We start from the raw sequence: 17,347 nt of genomic DNA, 5'->3' as shown, positions 1-17,347 counted from the left end.
CACACTGGGTGATGGCAAGCTACAAAAAGTGCAAACTAAATATAGAGCGTTCTGATACGCGTTTAAAACGTTTGCACTCACTGCTGTGTGCTCAAATAGTTTCGTCATAGATTAATATGCATTTTTTTTGCCAGTGGAGTAAATTCATGACACTGATTTCAAACAAGTGTTTTATAAAATGTGCAGCCGTCTCCAATAAGTCAAACAATTACATTAAAGACAATATTTGATTTTTAAACCAAACTCTGAGACATTCTGCGTTCCTCGCCACCAAGCTTTTCTTTTTCCCCTGAGATGTCCCGGTGCTCCTATGAGGTCATTGCCATCTGATACACCTACAGCTTGAACCTTCCTCTACACAAGCGGCGGCTCTTTCTTGGCATCTTTATCCCTGTGGTGACGGCGGTGTGCGCTCCTCCTGGGTGGAATGCTGGGAGGTCGTGACTCTGGATTTTTTGGGGGGACAGCCGGTTGCTAAAATGATAGTTTTGATGGACAGTTTTCTCCATGATCCCTCACAGCTGTCCAAGAAAAAAGAGGAGCCTCCAGAGAGCCAGTCCACGTTTTCTTGCTCATTATCACAAATCTGGTGTTCCTAAAAAGTTGGCCGGTGTGTATGTTCAGGCTGAATCACTGAGAGACATTGTTATATCTCAAAAAGTGGCTTGAAAATACAGATTACATCAAAAAGTGATCACAGCATGTGTGACTTAACCAACATGAAAATATTCATGACCTCATTATTTTTTAGTGTTTAAAGCTGAAATCCATTATCTGCTTTAGATGTGTCACCTCCCTGCTAATTTTAGACATAATATAAAACGTTACTTTTTCAGATCGGACTTTGAGATACGTTTTTTGGCCTAATGAAATTAGACGCAACATAATTTCATAAAATAATTGCAAATTTTAAATGATTTTCCTCTGAAATGACATGTTTTATTAGAAGAATAAAAGGCCCCCATACAAAGAATGTATGACTGAAAAGTCACAATGGTGTTTCGCCAGCTTCATTTGATCATCATTTTATTTATCATTTAACAAAACAAAACAAAATAACTATGTAGTCCTCACTCGAGTCATAATCAGTCATAGCATGTTGTCAAGCTGCGATACTGGCAGATCAGTTCGCAGCCTCAGCTTTTCCTTTCAAGTCACATCTGACTCAGTGAATCTCAGATCAGTTGTCATTGCTGTTCTGTGTGGAGGGTTCTTGGTACTGTCCTCCCTTACTTCTAGCTTTCCATATATGAACATAGAAAGATGAGGAGGCAGGCAACATTGCCTTATGCTTTCCACCTGGACACATGGATGGGTGGGGCAGTCTAGAACAGAAGCACGTGACCAAAAATACATTACTGCAGACAGAAATAATCTCCTATCCACCAGTGGTCCTGAACGAAATCGCTTTTGTTTAGCCAGGGGGGGTAGTGTCATTATTGCAAGATTAAGAGCATCATTCTTATTCTTGCAAGACAGCAGAACAAACTGAAAGTCTCTCTGTCAAATACTCCTCATCAAGAATATTTCTAATGTTATGGATTTCAGCTTCATCGGTATGTACACGGATGACGACGTAAAACGTGACAGAGCATCGTTAACTCAAACACAGCATCCAGCTATTGTCATAGCTTCAAAAAAGAAAAGCTCAGCAGTTGTACCTGTCAGCCCTTTGAGGTTTTTCACACAGTCTGTAGATACCTGGAATGCTTTGAATGTGATAAATAACCATTGTCAGTTTATGGGGTACGTCCATTTGTCCAATTTCTATAAACCTATCCAAACCTGTACTTGGGCCAGTACTTGACTTGCGTATGCCTCGGTGTGGTTCCTGCTTGGATGTTTGCCTTTGCCGCGGGTGGCTTTGGAGGTGGTGGGAGTGGGGTTTTCCTCCTCTCTTTGCTCCTGTCTGTGATGGTGAAGCCTTGCTCGCCCTTATCGTGCATGCTGACCCTGGGCAAGAAGTGGGTAGAGACATGTTGGGATTTGACCCGGGGGCTGGAGCCCATTTTAGCTTTCCCCCTCTTATTAAGGGCCACAAACCACTCGCGACCTGTCCTGTGGTTCCTGTGGATTACTGAGGCATAAGTGTTGTAGCTGTTCTCCTGGAAACGTTCCCTGAACTTACAGTCATCCGTGAACCATTCCTACAAAAGAAAGGAAATGCAGGGTGTTAACAAGTATTATTCCGTGTCATTTTCTTGTATTTCTTTCTTGTTTTCTGAATAATTGAACCTTGCTGTATTTGCAAACAGTCCCAAGTCATTTTCACACACGTGGTTCTTGATCTGTGCATATCCAAACATGTAATGTAACCTAAACTTGTTTACCTTGTGAGTGGACACAGAAAAAGTCATTACTAAATCTTTTAGCATTATTATTTTATTTCATTTTTTGCAAGATCTCACTTTCACATCAGCACATACACACAACTACTGTGAAAAGCTTCTGTGCTTTCTGTGACAAATTTCCTTTGCTGTGAGATTTTTGTCCTTTTCCTGCAAAACCGGAAATGCACACGTGAGGATTTACTGTTCATGTCGTGGTCTGGGTGGTTTTCCACAGCATCAGCTCCTCCCCACTGGGTGGAGTCTTTGTTGTTCCTCACCTGATGGCAATCGTACCAGCAGTATTTATCACCGGCGCACTCAACTGGTCTTCACCAGATTATCTGCCAACTTTAGTCATTTCTCGGCCTCACGTCCGTTCCTTGGTGACTAATCGTGTGTATTAACCGTATCTCTGTTTTTCTCGTCAGCCTCTGAAACCCACCTACCAAGCTCTCCTGGATACCAGTTTGCTGCCACCGGTAACCCCTCTCCGTTTTGGAGCTGCCATTCTCTCCTGCCTGCCTCCCTGCATTGCATGCAGCACCCACCTGGACCTCTCCTGCCTCCCCCCTCCACGCAACCCCCACCTGCAAGCTTGTAAGACAGCTCAGTGTACTATCCTTAGATTCACTCGCAACCCTCTGTGGGATTCCCCTGACTGCTCTGTCCTCTGTTTCAGTGCCCTGGCCCGCCACAGTTTTCCCTGCCCAGTACCTGCACCCAGTTATCCCTGCCATCTAGTTATCATCACAGTATTTTTCTCTCGCCTCAGACATCTAGTTTATGTTCATTGATTCTAGTCTGCACTTTCTGTTAGCCTCTGAGCATTGTAAAATAAAATCTCTTTTCGTTACACCTCACCCCTGGCCTCCGGTTTTGAATCTGCACTTGAGTCCATTCCATGTCCACGGGCCACTGCGCCTGACAGTTCACCTACCAAACTCTACCTTCAGGTCCACTTACAGAAACCTGAACTGAACCTGGACCTGCACACACTATAAAAATAGCATGAATTTACATTTCTAATGAGACAGCTGGGTCATGCTTGTGCTGCAATAATTGCAACAGATGTGCAGAAGCATCAGATACTCCTTGGTGATGGGTTTAATAAGTCATCTACATCAGCGGTCCCCAACCCCCGGGCCTCGGACCGGTACCGGTCCGTGAGTCGTTTGGTACCGGGCCGCGAGAGTTGAGGCTCAGGTGTGAAATGTATGGTTTTCAGGGTTTTTATCGGTTTCCAGCGTTATTTTGTTATCGTTTTTATCGTTAACTCGGTTTTCCTGAGTATTTTCACGTGTGTTATGAATAAATCTTCTTTTTTGGTACTGGTACTAGTTTTATTTTGTTGTATTTATCCGCGACACCTTAAAGGCCGGTCCGTGAAAATATTGTCGGGCATAAACCGGTCCGTGGTGCAAAAAAGGTTGGGGACCCCTGATCTACATGATTTCATTATCACAGTCACACCTTCACTGACAGCAGCAAAGCCACAAAACTCAAAAGGCATCTGCTATTGAACTCATTCAGGAAGAACTTCAGAACGAAGACATGGGCCGGCGTTTTTATGATCATTCTTCTTCTTACAATTTAATCAGCAGAGTTATTGTATTTTTCTAAACTGTGTTGGATAAGATGGATTTTTCCTCATGTTGAAACAAAAGTTTTCATCCCACCCAGGTTCTCAAACAGAGGATGAGGAATGGGGCAGGTTTAAATCAGACTACTCGTGTATGAATAGTGCAGATAATATCAGCAAGTCTGCAAAGTAAAATCCTTAATGAATTATTACTAATAATCTAAATGATCCAAATATTATTCCCAAACACTGCTTAACATGCCTGCGATAGTTTGGTTATCCAAGAAGAACCATAAAGCTTAAAGTTTTCCAGATGGACCTGACGCACATAGTTGGACTGCATCAAAATTGTATTATTTGGGTCGCAGGTTTGATCAGACTTTGTCTACCAAAGTATTAGAAAGAGATGTAAAAATGTAACACTGGCATGCAGCACTGCATTCTGCACACGTGTCATGCACAGAGATGCAGATATTCATTGAATGTTCCCGTTTTGTGCCTAAATATATCTCGGGTGGGAAACTTTGACATGTACCCAGGGATGCCGGCTTTCTTGCTGCAGCATGACTTCCTTGTATAACCTCCTGCCATTCTGAAATAAAACAAACTGTTCTGCTTTGCTGAAGAGTGCAGCATAGCAGAAAATGATGCCATTACAGCGTTCGGTAAACATGCCAGTCACAGGAGAGTGCACTGCGGCCGCAGCAGAACAGCGCAAACCTTTAAGTTATTCAAAGTGACCGACTGTTTCTTTTAGTTGTTGTTTTTAAAGGACGATTTTAAGAAAAAAGTATAGAACTCCAGAGTCACAGCTGTGGGTGGACTGAAATGAAATGCTACATTTGAGCAACTTACCGTCTCTGGAACCAGTCGGGGAATTAGACGTTGGAAACAAATCCACTGGAGCGTGTATGAATGTACTCTCTCACACACACATGCAGGCACGTATACACACATAAGCATGCATACCAAGAAGAAGATTTGGCCCGTGCTGCGTTTCATAGGATTTAATAGCTGCAGCCAGATTCCAGAGATCTCATTGTAAAAATCATAATGCTTGTACAGCTGTTTAACCTGGCTCCTACCCTGCAGGATAGGTTACAGTCTTTTAAAGGGTCCGTTCCCATGATCCTTGATATATATACACGCATATATACATATATATATATATCAAACATCTTGTAGAGACTCGGTACAAAGGTAAGACATAACACATCCTACATTTTTCCAACTAAATGTGCTGTGATTTTAAAATGATCCTTTACTGAAATATAGTGAAACAAAGCATACAGCGTAGTTCAGTTTATTTAAATAAAAACCGAAACCTAAGTGTCAAAATGAGCTTTGGTGACTGTGGAGGCTGTTTGACTGCAACTGATTTCTTAACATTGGCATGGTCAAGAAACTAGTTTGTGTTGAATTGAACTTTGTGGCATAGCGAATGATCCTGATGGAAACAGGCGTCAGAAGATGAGTACACTGCTGTCATAAAGGATGGACGTGCTCAGGAACAATATTAATGTAGGCTGCGGCCTTTGAACATATTCATTTGATACCAAGTGTCCCAAGAAAAAAATCCACCATACCATTACATCACCACAAGCAGCCTGAACTGTTGATATAAGGCAGGACGGATCCATGCCGTCATATTGCATTCCAAATGTCACAGCAGAAACTGAGACTCATCAGACCAAGCAGCGTGGTCTTCTGGTGCTGTAGCCCGTCTCGCTCAGAGTTCAGTGTGCTGTGCATTCACAGATGTTCTTTGGTAGGCTTTCTTTTTTAACAAGTGGTTATCTGAGCTGCTGTTACCTTCCTATCACTTGGAAGTCTTTCTATTCTCCTCTGATCTCTGGCATGAATTATTTTCTCTTTTTTTACATAATTAACTTTGGGCTGTAGACATGTTTGTGTGGGATACTCTTAGTATTTCAGCACTTACAGAAATACTCAACCAACAACATGAAGTTGTAACTTAACTCACCTTTCTCTGAACCTGGTATATAACTTGACTGTACATGATACAGTTCCATTTATACAATCATTTGCATAAAAGGAGACCAGTTGTTACAAAGTAATACATTAGATTACTTTTTATTGTAACAAAGGATATAATGCATGAGTGTTTTAATTTAAACGATCAATTATTTAGTTACTTAATAGCTTCTCTGTTCTGTTTGTTAGGAAACAAGAAAAAAAAGACAAATCCTGACATATTTGTAATGCTTCTGTTTCCCTCTGACTCACACACACGATCCTGCTGTTGTGTTAGTCAGGTTATCTGATCTGATGGCAGAGATGTCATCAAAGGCCTGAACACCTGGCATTATTTTGTGCCTCAGTGATGATAAGTGTCTCCTGAAGGACTCTACTTCACATTTTGAAGTGCAGGCTGAGCACAGCTCCTGGTGGTGAGGCCTTTCTTTAATTAATTATTTCATTTGTGACAAATTAAAGTGATTAGTGGTATTTTCTGCCACTACACAGGCTTGCTTTTAGCTATGTATGTGTGTATCACTCTCTCTTTTATCTATAACCCCTCCCTCACTGTTTGTTTAACAAATGCTGGCGACCCTTTCACCTTTCAGAAGATTATGTTTGCGATAGCCTGCTGAGTAGGTCACGCAGAGCAATGTGCATCTGTCTCCTCGCCCATTATTCAGCGAATAAACTGCCACTGTGAAAACATCTAAACAGTAAATATGACAGACGATGCAACAGATACAGTTCAGCACGTCACCTGACACCCTGCCGCGAGGCCTGAGCCTGAGGCCCCCGAGGTTTTACATCCACCAAATCATTAAGGCAGTTAAATAGCACAGTGCAGCTGTAGTCACAGATTGGAGTTTAACTGTACAAATATTCCTCTGAAGGCAGAGCCGCTCTGGAGGCAAAAATACACTCCAACTGCAGGAAGCAACGAGACTATCAGAGTGCGAGGCATCTAACCAGCGAAGCTCTACTACAAAGAAAGAAAATATCAACTATATAAGCTGCAATGTGCACAAGAATATAAGCGTAAAAGCCTGAGATCATCCTGCAGAGGCAGCAAAGTGTTGAAATGTGACAAGAAAAAATCTGAACTCCACCTATTAAGGCAGATGTCACTGAAAGTTTCAGAGTTATTTTACAGATAATAATATGCTATATATAGAAAATGGATCTGAAAGTGAGGCCAATGTTGAAGCGGCTTAAACATGCATTCCTTCAACTAACCAGCAGGAGGCAACTCTCATTTGTATAAATGTCTATGGCTTCTTGCTCTATAGTCTGAATAAAAGCTTTCCTGGGGAGTTCATAAGGTCAGTCACTACTTTCAAGTCATAACGAACACATGAAATTTATCAGTATGACTCATGGTCCTCATTAGAGTTAAAAATGAGGTTAAAATAGTTAGAACTACATCGTTAGCCAATGACAGTGTACCCAGTGTAGTGTAAAAGGTTTTGTGGTCACACTCATGATCTATGAGGTTATAAAACATGAATGTAGCTTCCAGAGTGGAAAAGAAGCCAGTGCAAATTGCATTAAACCAGAATTCTATGTTAAGGCCACCAGATTGCAATACCTACAGCTGCAGGAAGATTTCTGCTCCCGTACTCGTCTATGGGATAAAGGATTTCTGATTTGACCTCTGTTAACACTTTTTCCTGATGAGTTTATTGGGTCAAACACTCTCCAAAGTGTAGCTTTTGCTCAGAATTGAGGACCATCTGTGGCATATTTGACTTCACTTGTCAAGTGACTGTGAAAACACTCATCTCGAGGCCTCAAAATCAGAGACGGTATATCAAGAACACTTTTGTAGGGGCCCATAAATAATCCTTGGAAACATTAAGGTGTGATGCTTGGTCCATATAAACTAAAAAACACACAAAACCACCAACAGATTAGGATTACAGTGTCGGTGACCTCTGCATAGTATAAGCCATGCAGTTCATGGCATGGAGTTGTGGTACCAAGCAGAAAATCCCTGATCCAGTGATGATTGTAAGGTAAGGTTTAATTATTAAGCGCTTTTCGTAGACAGGCAGTCACAAGGCGCTGTACACAAAGGTTAAAATAAAGAAAACATTAAGTAATAAAATAGACAATATAAACAATGCAAAAGTATTGATTAAGTTTTTAACTGCTTTTTAAAGGTTTCCACAGTGTCAGCCAAACACAGTTGTGGTGGTTCCACAGCCTTGGTGATTGTGTACTCAAGACTTCCAGAAGAACAAAATAATTATCTTTAGTTTGAGGCAATACCCAACAGCGCTATGTCACATTGTTTTCTCCTAATATCCAGCTGATGTAGTTTACATTGAAATCTTGTTTGCGAAGAACTGAGACCTCGAAAAAGTTTATTTCAGGGCTAATATAAGCTGGTTAACAAATCTCTGCTGGTGAATAGCACACAGTCACATGTGTATAATTTTAATAACAAGCTGTGGCTGAGAATCCACTTTGAGGGAAAACGCTGCATCGCTTCCCACTGACATGGTTTCATGAAACAATGCTGGGAGCTGAGGGGCCATAAATCGCTCAGCGTGAGCACCGCTGCAGCTCACAGACGCTCCGGCTCTCTGATTGTTGCTTGTCCAGCTGATTGTTTACTCAGCATATTGATTTTCAGTTCATGGCTCACTCCTCTTTATACTATCAGACGTCCCAGACTGGAATTAATCTGCTCTTCACATTAGCACATGCTAATCGGGAGCTGCTTCTATGTCTGTGCGTGCCAAGATTCCCGCTGATGACTCGTCAGTGCGGCTGGTTGTTGGCTGTCCGGCCTGCTCACGGCGGCAAGGCCAAGCTGCTGTGGGTAGATTTGGGCTTACTGTGTGTTTGGGGGAATTTGAAAATCTTCAAAACTGTGCCTACAGATTACAGCAGTGTGCCTTGACATGTTGATGTCAGATTTAGGGATTTTTGTTATGCAGCACAGATATAAAGCTGCACAAGCTAATAAATAAAACAAACAGAAAAGATTCTAATGAATAAATGCACCACGAGTCCAAACGATGTTTGATTCCAGCAGAAATCAGCATCATATCAGCAGAAAATAACCGTTAACAAATTCTGGTGCTGAGTTTATATGTTTGCAGGAAGTCTCAGAGCACGACGAGTGGTCAACAAAGACAATACTTAAAGTTTTTAGGTCTTTGCAGGTATGTTTTTATAAGACATTTGCCACTTTCATCCAGCTTTACACTTCTTGACAGACCCATTTCTAGCAGCAGCAGTCACCAGTGCACTACACTATATGCTACAGAGCGGCATATTCACTAACCAAACAAGGTGAGTGACTAACACTTGAGCATAATTACAAGTAGCAGGTATTTGTCTCCATATGTAGTTTGTTCTTAGAAAGCTAAAGCTAGCTATGTGTTAGCAAGCTGCTATAGTTAGCTAGTGCACTCACAAAGAATAATGGTGCTTTCTGAATAATCGATCATATACTCTGTCAAGATTTACAAGTTTAATACAGATCATTACCAAATGCTTTTACGCTCATTAGCATACCGAATGTCCCACTTCTTTCTTGTGTTAGCGTTTCATGTTTAATTGTCTGTATCCACGTCTTGTCCTCATGTTTTTCATTTAGGTAGCTTACAAAGACTTTAGTAGTATAGCACCAACAGTCATGACAATGCTCTATATATATTAGAAGGTAAAGACCCTACAATAATACACAAAAAATCCAACAATCTGACGACCCTCTATGACCAAGGGCTTGGCAAATGTGGGAAGGAAAAAAATCCCTTTTAACAGCAAGAAACCACCGGCAGAACCAGGCTCAGTGAAGGGCAGCTATCTGCCATGATCTGAGTGGCAAACTTAATTCTGAGTTTGGCACAAAAACTCAAACTACAAAAACTTATTAGTTACAGTTTTTGTAGCATCAACTATTCACATGTCATCACTGCAAGTTACCAGATTTCACTTGGATTCCACACTCACCATATCCCTGCTAGTGTTCTGTGTAATCCACTTTAATAGTTTGTGGACGAATACACATTGTAATTACAGGTCTGCAGCTGGATGATAATGTTGATCAGTGTCTGCCTGATATGGAAAAAGGCAGCTTGCTAGCAATAATAATATGATGAACATACAATATATAAGCATATATGACAGTGTAAACATTAGTAAGGCCCTGACCTTTATAAATCCAAACTGCACATAACTAATTAATCATATTAAAAGCTGCTTAATTGGGCAACAACATTCCAGTCAGCACTTGCTTTGTGCCCCCTCAAGTATCCACACACTGTATGTGCTGAGTGAATTTAATAGTGTAGGAACTGAGTGGGATACTTACAGTTGCGTGCAGCCGTCCTCTTTTATTCATGGCCAGGAATCTGTTACTGTAGACCCCTTTGATACCGATGACCCCCTGAGAAACCGCAAAGAGCTCCAGGACACCTAAGAGGACAAACAACATGATCTGATGATTGACTGGTGACAGGATGTATTTTTACTCGTCTTGTGATTTTCTGTCTCTTGCTGCTCGTCCTCACTCCGAATAACAGACTTTGACATGATCTACTCTGCTGTCATGTCAGCGCTATTATCCTGTTCAGCTGCACCGTTGAGACTTATCTCTTAGTGGGCTCTTTAGTAGGCTTCTTTAGATCGCTAGTGTTTGCATGAATAGAAAAAAGGGAACACGGAGCAGTAGTTCTATCTTTAATTATTCCAAATCTCTATGACGAAAGATTTTTATGGGCTGTTTTGGAGGAATCAGTTGTTATGAGTAAGAACCAAACTGAGGGATACTGGTGTATAAAATATTTGGGGGCCACAGAAGAACACCTCCTGAGGCACAAACCTATCGCCACCATCGCCTCCTTCAGTGTTCATGGCGTGTTTAATGGCTGAACACTGAAGGGCCAAATACCAAAGTTGCTTCATACAAAAATAATAAGCAAAACCATTTTATTATTAATGAAAACATTTTATGCAAACGTAAAAGTGTACCGTTAAAGTGTTACTATGAAGATGTGCAAAGTGTTTGTTATTTACATCAAATATACCATATGAAATGTTCTGAACAAATGCACGTGCCTAACTGGACATGCCACTGAACTGGACCACGTTTGGAGGATTGTCAGTGATTTGTAGTGCAGCTAGCTGACTACTTAAACAGACCATCCACAAAGTTATTCCTTTAGTTATGATTAGTAAATTAGTTTATCTTGCTAACAAAGCTTGATATTCTCCAAAAAGTTGATTCTGTTCATCTGGACGTAGCGTTTTGTGGGAGAAACGTTTCGTCACTCATCCAAGTTACTTAATCTCAGTGGTCATTGATCAGTGGGTTTTGATCAGTGGTCATTGATCAGTGGGTTTTGATCAGTGGTTGTTGATCAGTGGTTATGATACTTTGCATAATTAAGATTAAGTTGCTGACCTCCCAGCCCATTGTTCCTTCAGTGGGCTGGTTTCAGTCATTATGCAAATGTACTGTTTATAAGATTTGGGGAAACCTGCAGTCAGCTGAGACTGAAGAAGTCACCTGGATGAGTGACGAAACGTTTCTCCCACAAAACGCTACGTCCAGATGAACGGAATCAACTTTTTGGAGATTTACTTTCCTGGATGATTGAGCATGCATCAAAAAGCTTGATATTGTTGATCCTATAATACCCTTGGTATCATATTTGATAAATACGTTTCTGAGACATGATCAGACATGATCAGTGCTCGCCATAATTTCAAAATGTTATGGACAAAATTCTTTTTTTTGTCTAAAATTAACATTGTTGTTAACAAAAAGTTGCCAAAAACACTCAATTGATACAAATGTGATACAAAACATATATAATAAAAATATAATAAAAAATATATCATACACAGCATGATATAGCAAAAAAAAGTGGATTTTGTTATAAGGGTTGATAAACATCTCAGTTCTAAAAAAATCTGAATTTTCTGGCTATTTTTTGATGGACTGGGTCTTACAGGGTTAAGTGATAGCATGTTGAACTAAACCTTACCTGTGCTGATGGCTTATGTGAGTATTTGAGCCATGAATAAACTTGGATAAATACACTTTTTTTCAATTAGAGGAACAACACACAGGCTCAGAGACTACTGCAGGGGAGAGTAATGACTGAATGCCATACAAAAGTATAGAGAAAACCTAAGCTTAATATGATTTATGAGGGAAATATAAACAGCAAGACTGTGTGAATGCAGCTGTGCTGATCTTTATGTAACTAAAATTTCAATCAGATTCTTTTTATGATAAAAAAAAAAAACTTTGAGAAAACTGTAAATTGTGGGGTGTGGGGCATAAATCCTTTTCTGCTTCTGAAGCGGTCAATGCCAGAAGAAGTCCCAGAACCTCTGCATTAAACAAAAGATTAAATATAATGAACTGTGAAACTAACTCCCCAAAAATGCACACACACTGTTGGACCCACACAGAAATAAATCAATAAATAAAGAACCGCTGTCCTGAAGCAGAAAGGTCTCGCATCCAAACTCGAATGTGAGCATTTGAGTTAAATCTAAGAGTTGAATCTGATGCTGCGTGATGGTAAAAGAATCTTCATATTACAAATCCAAGACGCCCAGTCTCCTGCTAGTCTGCTGCCCTGTCATTCAGGCTTCAAAACCACATGGCTGAAATCCATGTAACCTGACAACTCTTCTAAAGGGGACCATGAAATGGAGGCACAAGTGCACTTTCACGGTGAGCTTTTGCTGTTTCGTCAACGGATGAGCGATGAAGGATCTGATGGTGCAGTAAAAGCTGAAAATCTGATTTATGGCTTTAGTTTTGTGGCCTAGCTGACACAGGACTTCATAAACAGAGAGGTGGGACTTTTTGCATTTTGAAACAGCTAAATTTAACAGTTCATTTTCCCTTAAGGGTTTTTATTTAGATAAATGTTTACTGTCAAATTGCACATTACTTTGTGCTGTCACTTAGAAACTAGTGTTCATGGTCAACATCTACTTGAGTGTGAAGGAGTTTTTAGTGTGAACAGATAGCTTTCAAAGTGCCAGGCATGCTCTAAAAGTCAGATTATTTAGTGAAACTGTGATGTTAGTCATCTCCCTGTAGAGGTGTAAATGAATTTGAAACAGGGGGAAATGGTTACACCTCAGACATTTCAAGTCATAATTCAATTTTCCAAATCTATAGGGGGATTTTTTTTAGTTCGTCCCTTCAGAAACACACAGGCAGCTGTAAGATTCATACCCAACCTATACATTTAACTATATTACTCTGTGATTCCTGAATTCTGTTATGCATTTATCAGCAACAACAAATATCAACTCGTTTGTTTGATCTTTGTCATTCATGATCATTAATATTTCAGAATTTCAGCTCTAAACAATCCAGCGTGCAGGATGACGCTTAAGTCGAATATCTGCACTGCAAACATCAGCGTTTGTTTGTGGTTCCAAAATCTCATTTCTCTTAAATCATCTGAAAATCAATTTCACTTTAATACTTGAGTCTGCAGCTCAAATCATTAACTTTGCAGGTACAACAAACAATAAACGTTTTAAAAGAAATCTGTTTTTTTGTGCATATTGTCGCGTTGTTGCGATTATGTCAGTCGTGCTGAGTCGCAGTCCAATACATCCTGTTGCACCTGTTACTTCTACAAATAGTCTACCTGCCAACATCCCCGGAGAGACACAAACAAGGCTCGTCAAACAGATGCCTGCTCAGATATTTCACAGGCTCGGGCAGCCTAAGTTTAGCAGCGCGCTCCTTACCGTCTTTATGTGTAAATCATTGTTCAAACTTGCAGGGATGGCAGTCAAAATAGACATCGCTGCAGACAGAACGGGGATCAATTGGAACAAACACAGGATCCAAGTGCGCATTCTCAGCGGGACGCACCGGATTCATCCAAGCCTCAGACCTTCATAAATTAGTAGTTAGGCTGCTTCGTGCACAGTGAGGCCGGACTGAATGACTTACTCAGCTGGTTGGGCTCATGGCTGCCGTTGACTCTACCGTCGGGATGAATCTGGAGATGGAAGCCGATGCCAACCCTACAGTAGAGTCTGCAAGTCCTGCGTCCCGAACGGATCCCCTCCTCCAGAAGTTGGCGCTCCAAAGAGTTGTGCTGAGCTCCCGCAGCGGTGCAAATCAAGTGAGCGAAGGTCAGAAGGTAAAGAGGAACATTCATTCTTTCAAAAAGGAGACACCCGCGAGGCCACTTCTAGCATTTTGGTCTCGCTCCTGAGATCTGAGCACCAGAAACCGTGCGCACGCACTGCATGCAGCGCTCCTAGGCATTACCCCGGCTGCAGTAGCTGGAGTGGTTCTGCTGGCACGGGGATATTTATAACGCCAATGATCTCACTTCTCGATGCATGCCTGAGCTCTAAAGGACGCTCTTTCATCCAGATTTTGTCGCCGAGATGCCACTCCTGCTCAGCACCGACCCACAGCAGCGGGGCGTGATGGAAACGCGACAGACACCGCACATTTTCCAAGCAATCGTCCGCGCCAGGACGCACTGAGCGCGGCATTTTACGCACAGGGAAACGACATGTTAATAGAGCGTGGACGCGATTAATTCGCACTTGAAGCGACGAGGACAAAATATTTCGCTGTGGACGCTTCTTTCCGTAAAAGAAACACCGGACGGCAATAATGAAACACCGCTCGCAGGAGTGAATTCAGAGAGGTTCGGGCTGAGATCCTCAGGTGGTACAGCAGGGTTTTAACACTGGCTCACCGGACACTCAGGCAGCCGTATTTATAGGCCTCAGTCCACCTTTTCATCTGATGCGTCCACACATTTGGTGAACAAGCGTCAAGCTGACTAATGTATTCTGAGCAGTGTACAGTGGCGGGAGAGACAATGCAATTATCTGTTTGTGGTGTGGATTAATGCAACAAATAAATAAATAAATAATATAAGGAAGATATATGAGTAACATATTTATGTATAACATTTCTCCCTCCCTTCCACCCAAGTTTGACTTTTGCTACTTCAAAAGTCATATCCCCTTGAACCTGTTGAACGACCCCGTTAGGATGGCTGTTTTTGCAGTAGATGTTACCAGGAAAAGTGCCCAAACACTGAAAGCCCCAAATAAAAACATGCCCTATAACCAGTAACACAAAGATGCAAGATTACGTGATTCTGTACAGAACTGCATATTTATTTTTGTCAGGCTTTATCTTACTGGTTCAAGGTCAGCGAAAAAAGTTTGTTAGAAGATCACAGCTCCTGTGGACCTGAAATGACACAAGTGAACAGCTTCTGCAGAGATCACTGCCTTTTGCTTGATTTCCAGTCAGTGCCCGTTCTCACTGCTTACTACACTAGCTGTCATTCTGAGGATAAACATGTCAAGCCTTAATCTGTAAACAATTAAATGTCTTTTTATGTTTTTCTTACTTATAAAATGGGCATTTTGACCCATCACAGAAAGAAAAGCATGGGTAAATCATAAAAGGATCAATCTGGATGCATCAGCTTCAAAGTCTTCTTACTTTCTGGCTTTTTGTCAAGGGAACCTCCTTAATGTAACTGATAACAGCTATGCTTTTCTTACTATGTGTGTCTAAAAATGTGTAAAAATGTCTTAGATATAGTAATCTGTCATCTTGAAACTGATGCTTACCACAGTCTGAATGTTTGTCCTGTGACAGACGAATCTTCCTTTTTCTGGTTTTCTGATTTGTTACGTGTACATGACAAATAAAAACTTGACCAAAACACATCAGCCATCCCATTTAGTTTAACCTGGCAGGATTCAGTAGTTGTCCAGCAGAACTGCACAAGTCAAATGTGTTTATTTATTTATTTATGGTGTGAAATTCCCTTTTTGAGATCTGACACAGTTTTCTTGCTAAGCTGCAGCAAAGGGATAATAAGGCCCCGTGTATGGCTCAAACAAATGTGCTTGTTGGATTATGTACTCTCTCTCTCAATGCTTGAAAAGATGGTGTCTTGGGGAGTGGCGGCTGAGGGTGGGGTGGGGTGGGGGTGCTGTCAGGCCCACTTTTCAATACAACCACTGCTCTAGATCTAATGATCATTAGGTTTAATCATGATTATCATGCCTAGTGGCTGATAGTTGTTTGATAGGCTCTTGCTTTCTTCTATATAGCTAAGATTTTTTGATTTTTTTGACTGTTACAGCATCTGGGTACTTGTAGGTTCTCATGCACTCAAAAGCACTGGAAGTATGCAAGTATTTAAACTTCCCCTCAAACTTCTTTTCATCTTTCACAAACTAATTTTTCCTCCATGAAAGCATCCCTTCCTTTCTTGCTCCAGTAGCAGTAGTAGTGTTTTATGATCAACTGGCAATTAGATCCTAGTAGATTTTGTTTTAAACTCTCATGAAAGGACACCTAAAAAAGACACAGACATGTGCATTATTATAAATACATTAAATTGTATATTTTCTGGCACACGGTATGATCTACCTGTTCCTTACCTGCACCATTTCAATTCAAATTACATTTGTCAGCCAGCTCAAAGTGCCAAAATGTAGAACAGTTTAAAATCGTCCATCTGAACCTGTGCTCTCTGACTCTTGGTCACCCTAGCACGTGTTTTGTATTAAGCTTATTAATTTTCTATCTTCACACACATTCATCGTAATCTCATCCCTCATTGTTTTCAGGGGCCCAGCTATGTCTGAATTTGATTAGCTTGCGCCCGGCTGTGGATTACAGGCTGTATAGAGTTCTAATTGTCTCTGGCACACAGAGTCAAGGCCGGGCCAACATTACGTTTTATGTAAACAGCAGGGCAGTGTTTAGTCCCACTGTTCTAATGGGCAGCCATTCTTGTGAGGCCATTCCAGTAACAGTGAGGTAATCCCCCTGAGTCGTATAAACATGGATGATCCTGATTGATTCTCCCGCCCGATTGATCCCAGCTTTTAGCAGCTTTTAAGTCTAAGCAAACAGCAGACAGCAGGTTCTGCTACACCCCTGAGCCGTCTGAGCCCACTGACGGTGATCAATGTGAGGGTGTGTTTGGGAGCATCCGACCAGCTACGGTCGCAGTCGTCAACTTAATGGCAATGGTCCTCTGATGTTGTGTGGTGCTCAAACGGTCTGCATCAGTGTGAGGAGGAAAGACAGTTTTATTATGTTAATGCTCAAAGAAAACAAAAAGTTTTATAAAATCATTCTCAAGCTTTAGCATTGGAGCTCTAGATCAAAGAGCAAAGAGCAACAATGTCTGCATTCCCTCATGGAAACAGGAAGGTCCTGCTTGTGTGAATAGTGGTTCACTGTGATGGCTCACTAGTAGAGCCAGACAGACATTTTAAGGACGTGTAAGTGTTTTGTTTTTGTCACAAAGAACTTGTAAATTACTCATTTACACACTTTCTAGCATTGCTCGGATCAGCTGGTCATCGTGTTGCCACGTGGGAAATTGCACAGCGGCCTCTGGTGGACAAATTACAGCAACCCCAACACTCATAACAAGGTATAAGACTGCTT

The 17,347-nt window shown here is 41.3% G+C and overlaps 1 protein-coding gene across 1 annotated transcript; it reads right to left on the bottom strand.

Moving 5' to 3' along the window:
- Positions 1-1,271: 1,271 nt before the first annotated feature.
- fgf5 (fibroblast growth factor 5) lies at positions 1,272-14,074 on the bottom strand. Its single transcript, XM_085293197.1, has 3 exons — positions 13,844-14,074; positions 10,217-10,320; positions 1,272-2,147 (listed from the first exon to the last, which is right to left on the bottom strand). The coding sequence occupies exons 1-3, from the start codon at positions 14,052-14,054 to the stop codon at positions 1,776-1,778; spliced, it is 687 nt and encodes a 228-aa protein (XP_085149323.1). The 5' UTR covers positions 14,055-14,074; the 3' UTR covers positions 1,272-1,775.
- Between the last annotated feature and the right edge of the window lie 3,273 nt (positions 14,075-17,347).

Source organism: Mchenga conophoros, linkage group LG12, assembly GCF_057382185.1.
Source record: "Mchenga conophoros isolate Kocher_MC1m ecotype Shallow Benthic linkage group LG12, M_conophoros_male_GT1.1, whole genome shotgun sequence".
Lineage (NCBI taxonomy): Eukaryota > Metazoa > Chordata > Actinopteri > Cichliformes > Cichlidae > Mchenga > Mchenga conophoros.
This window is presented reverse-complemented; position numbering and strand designations above follow the sequence as displayed.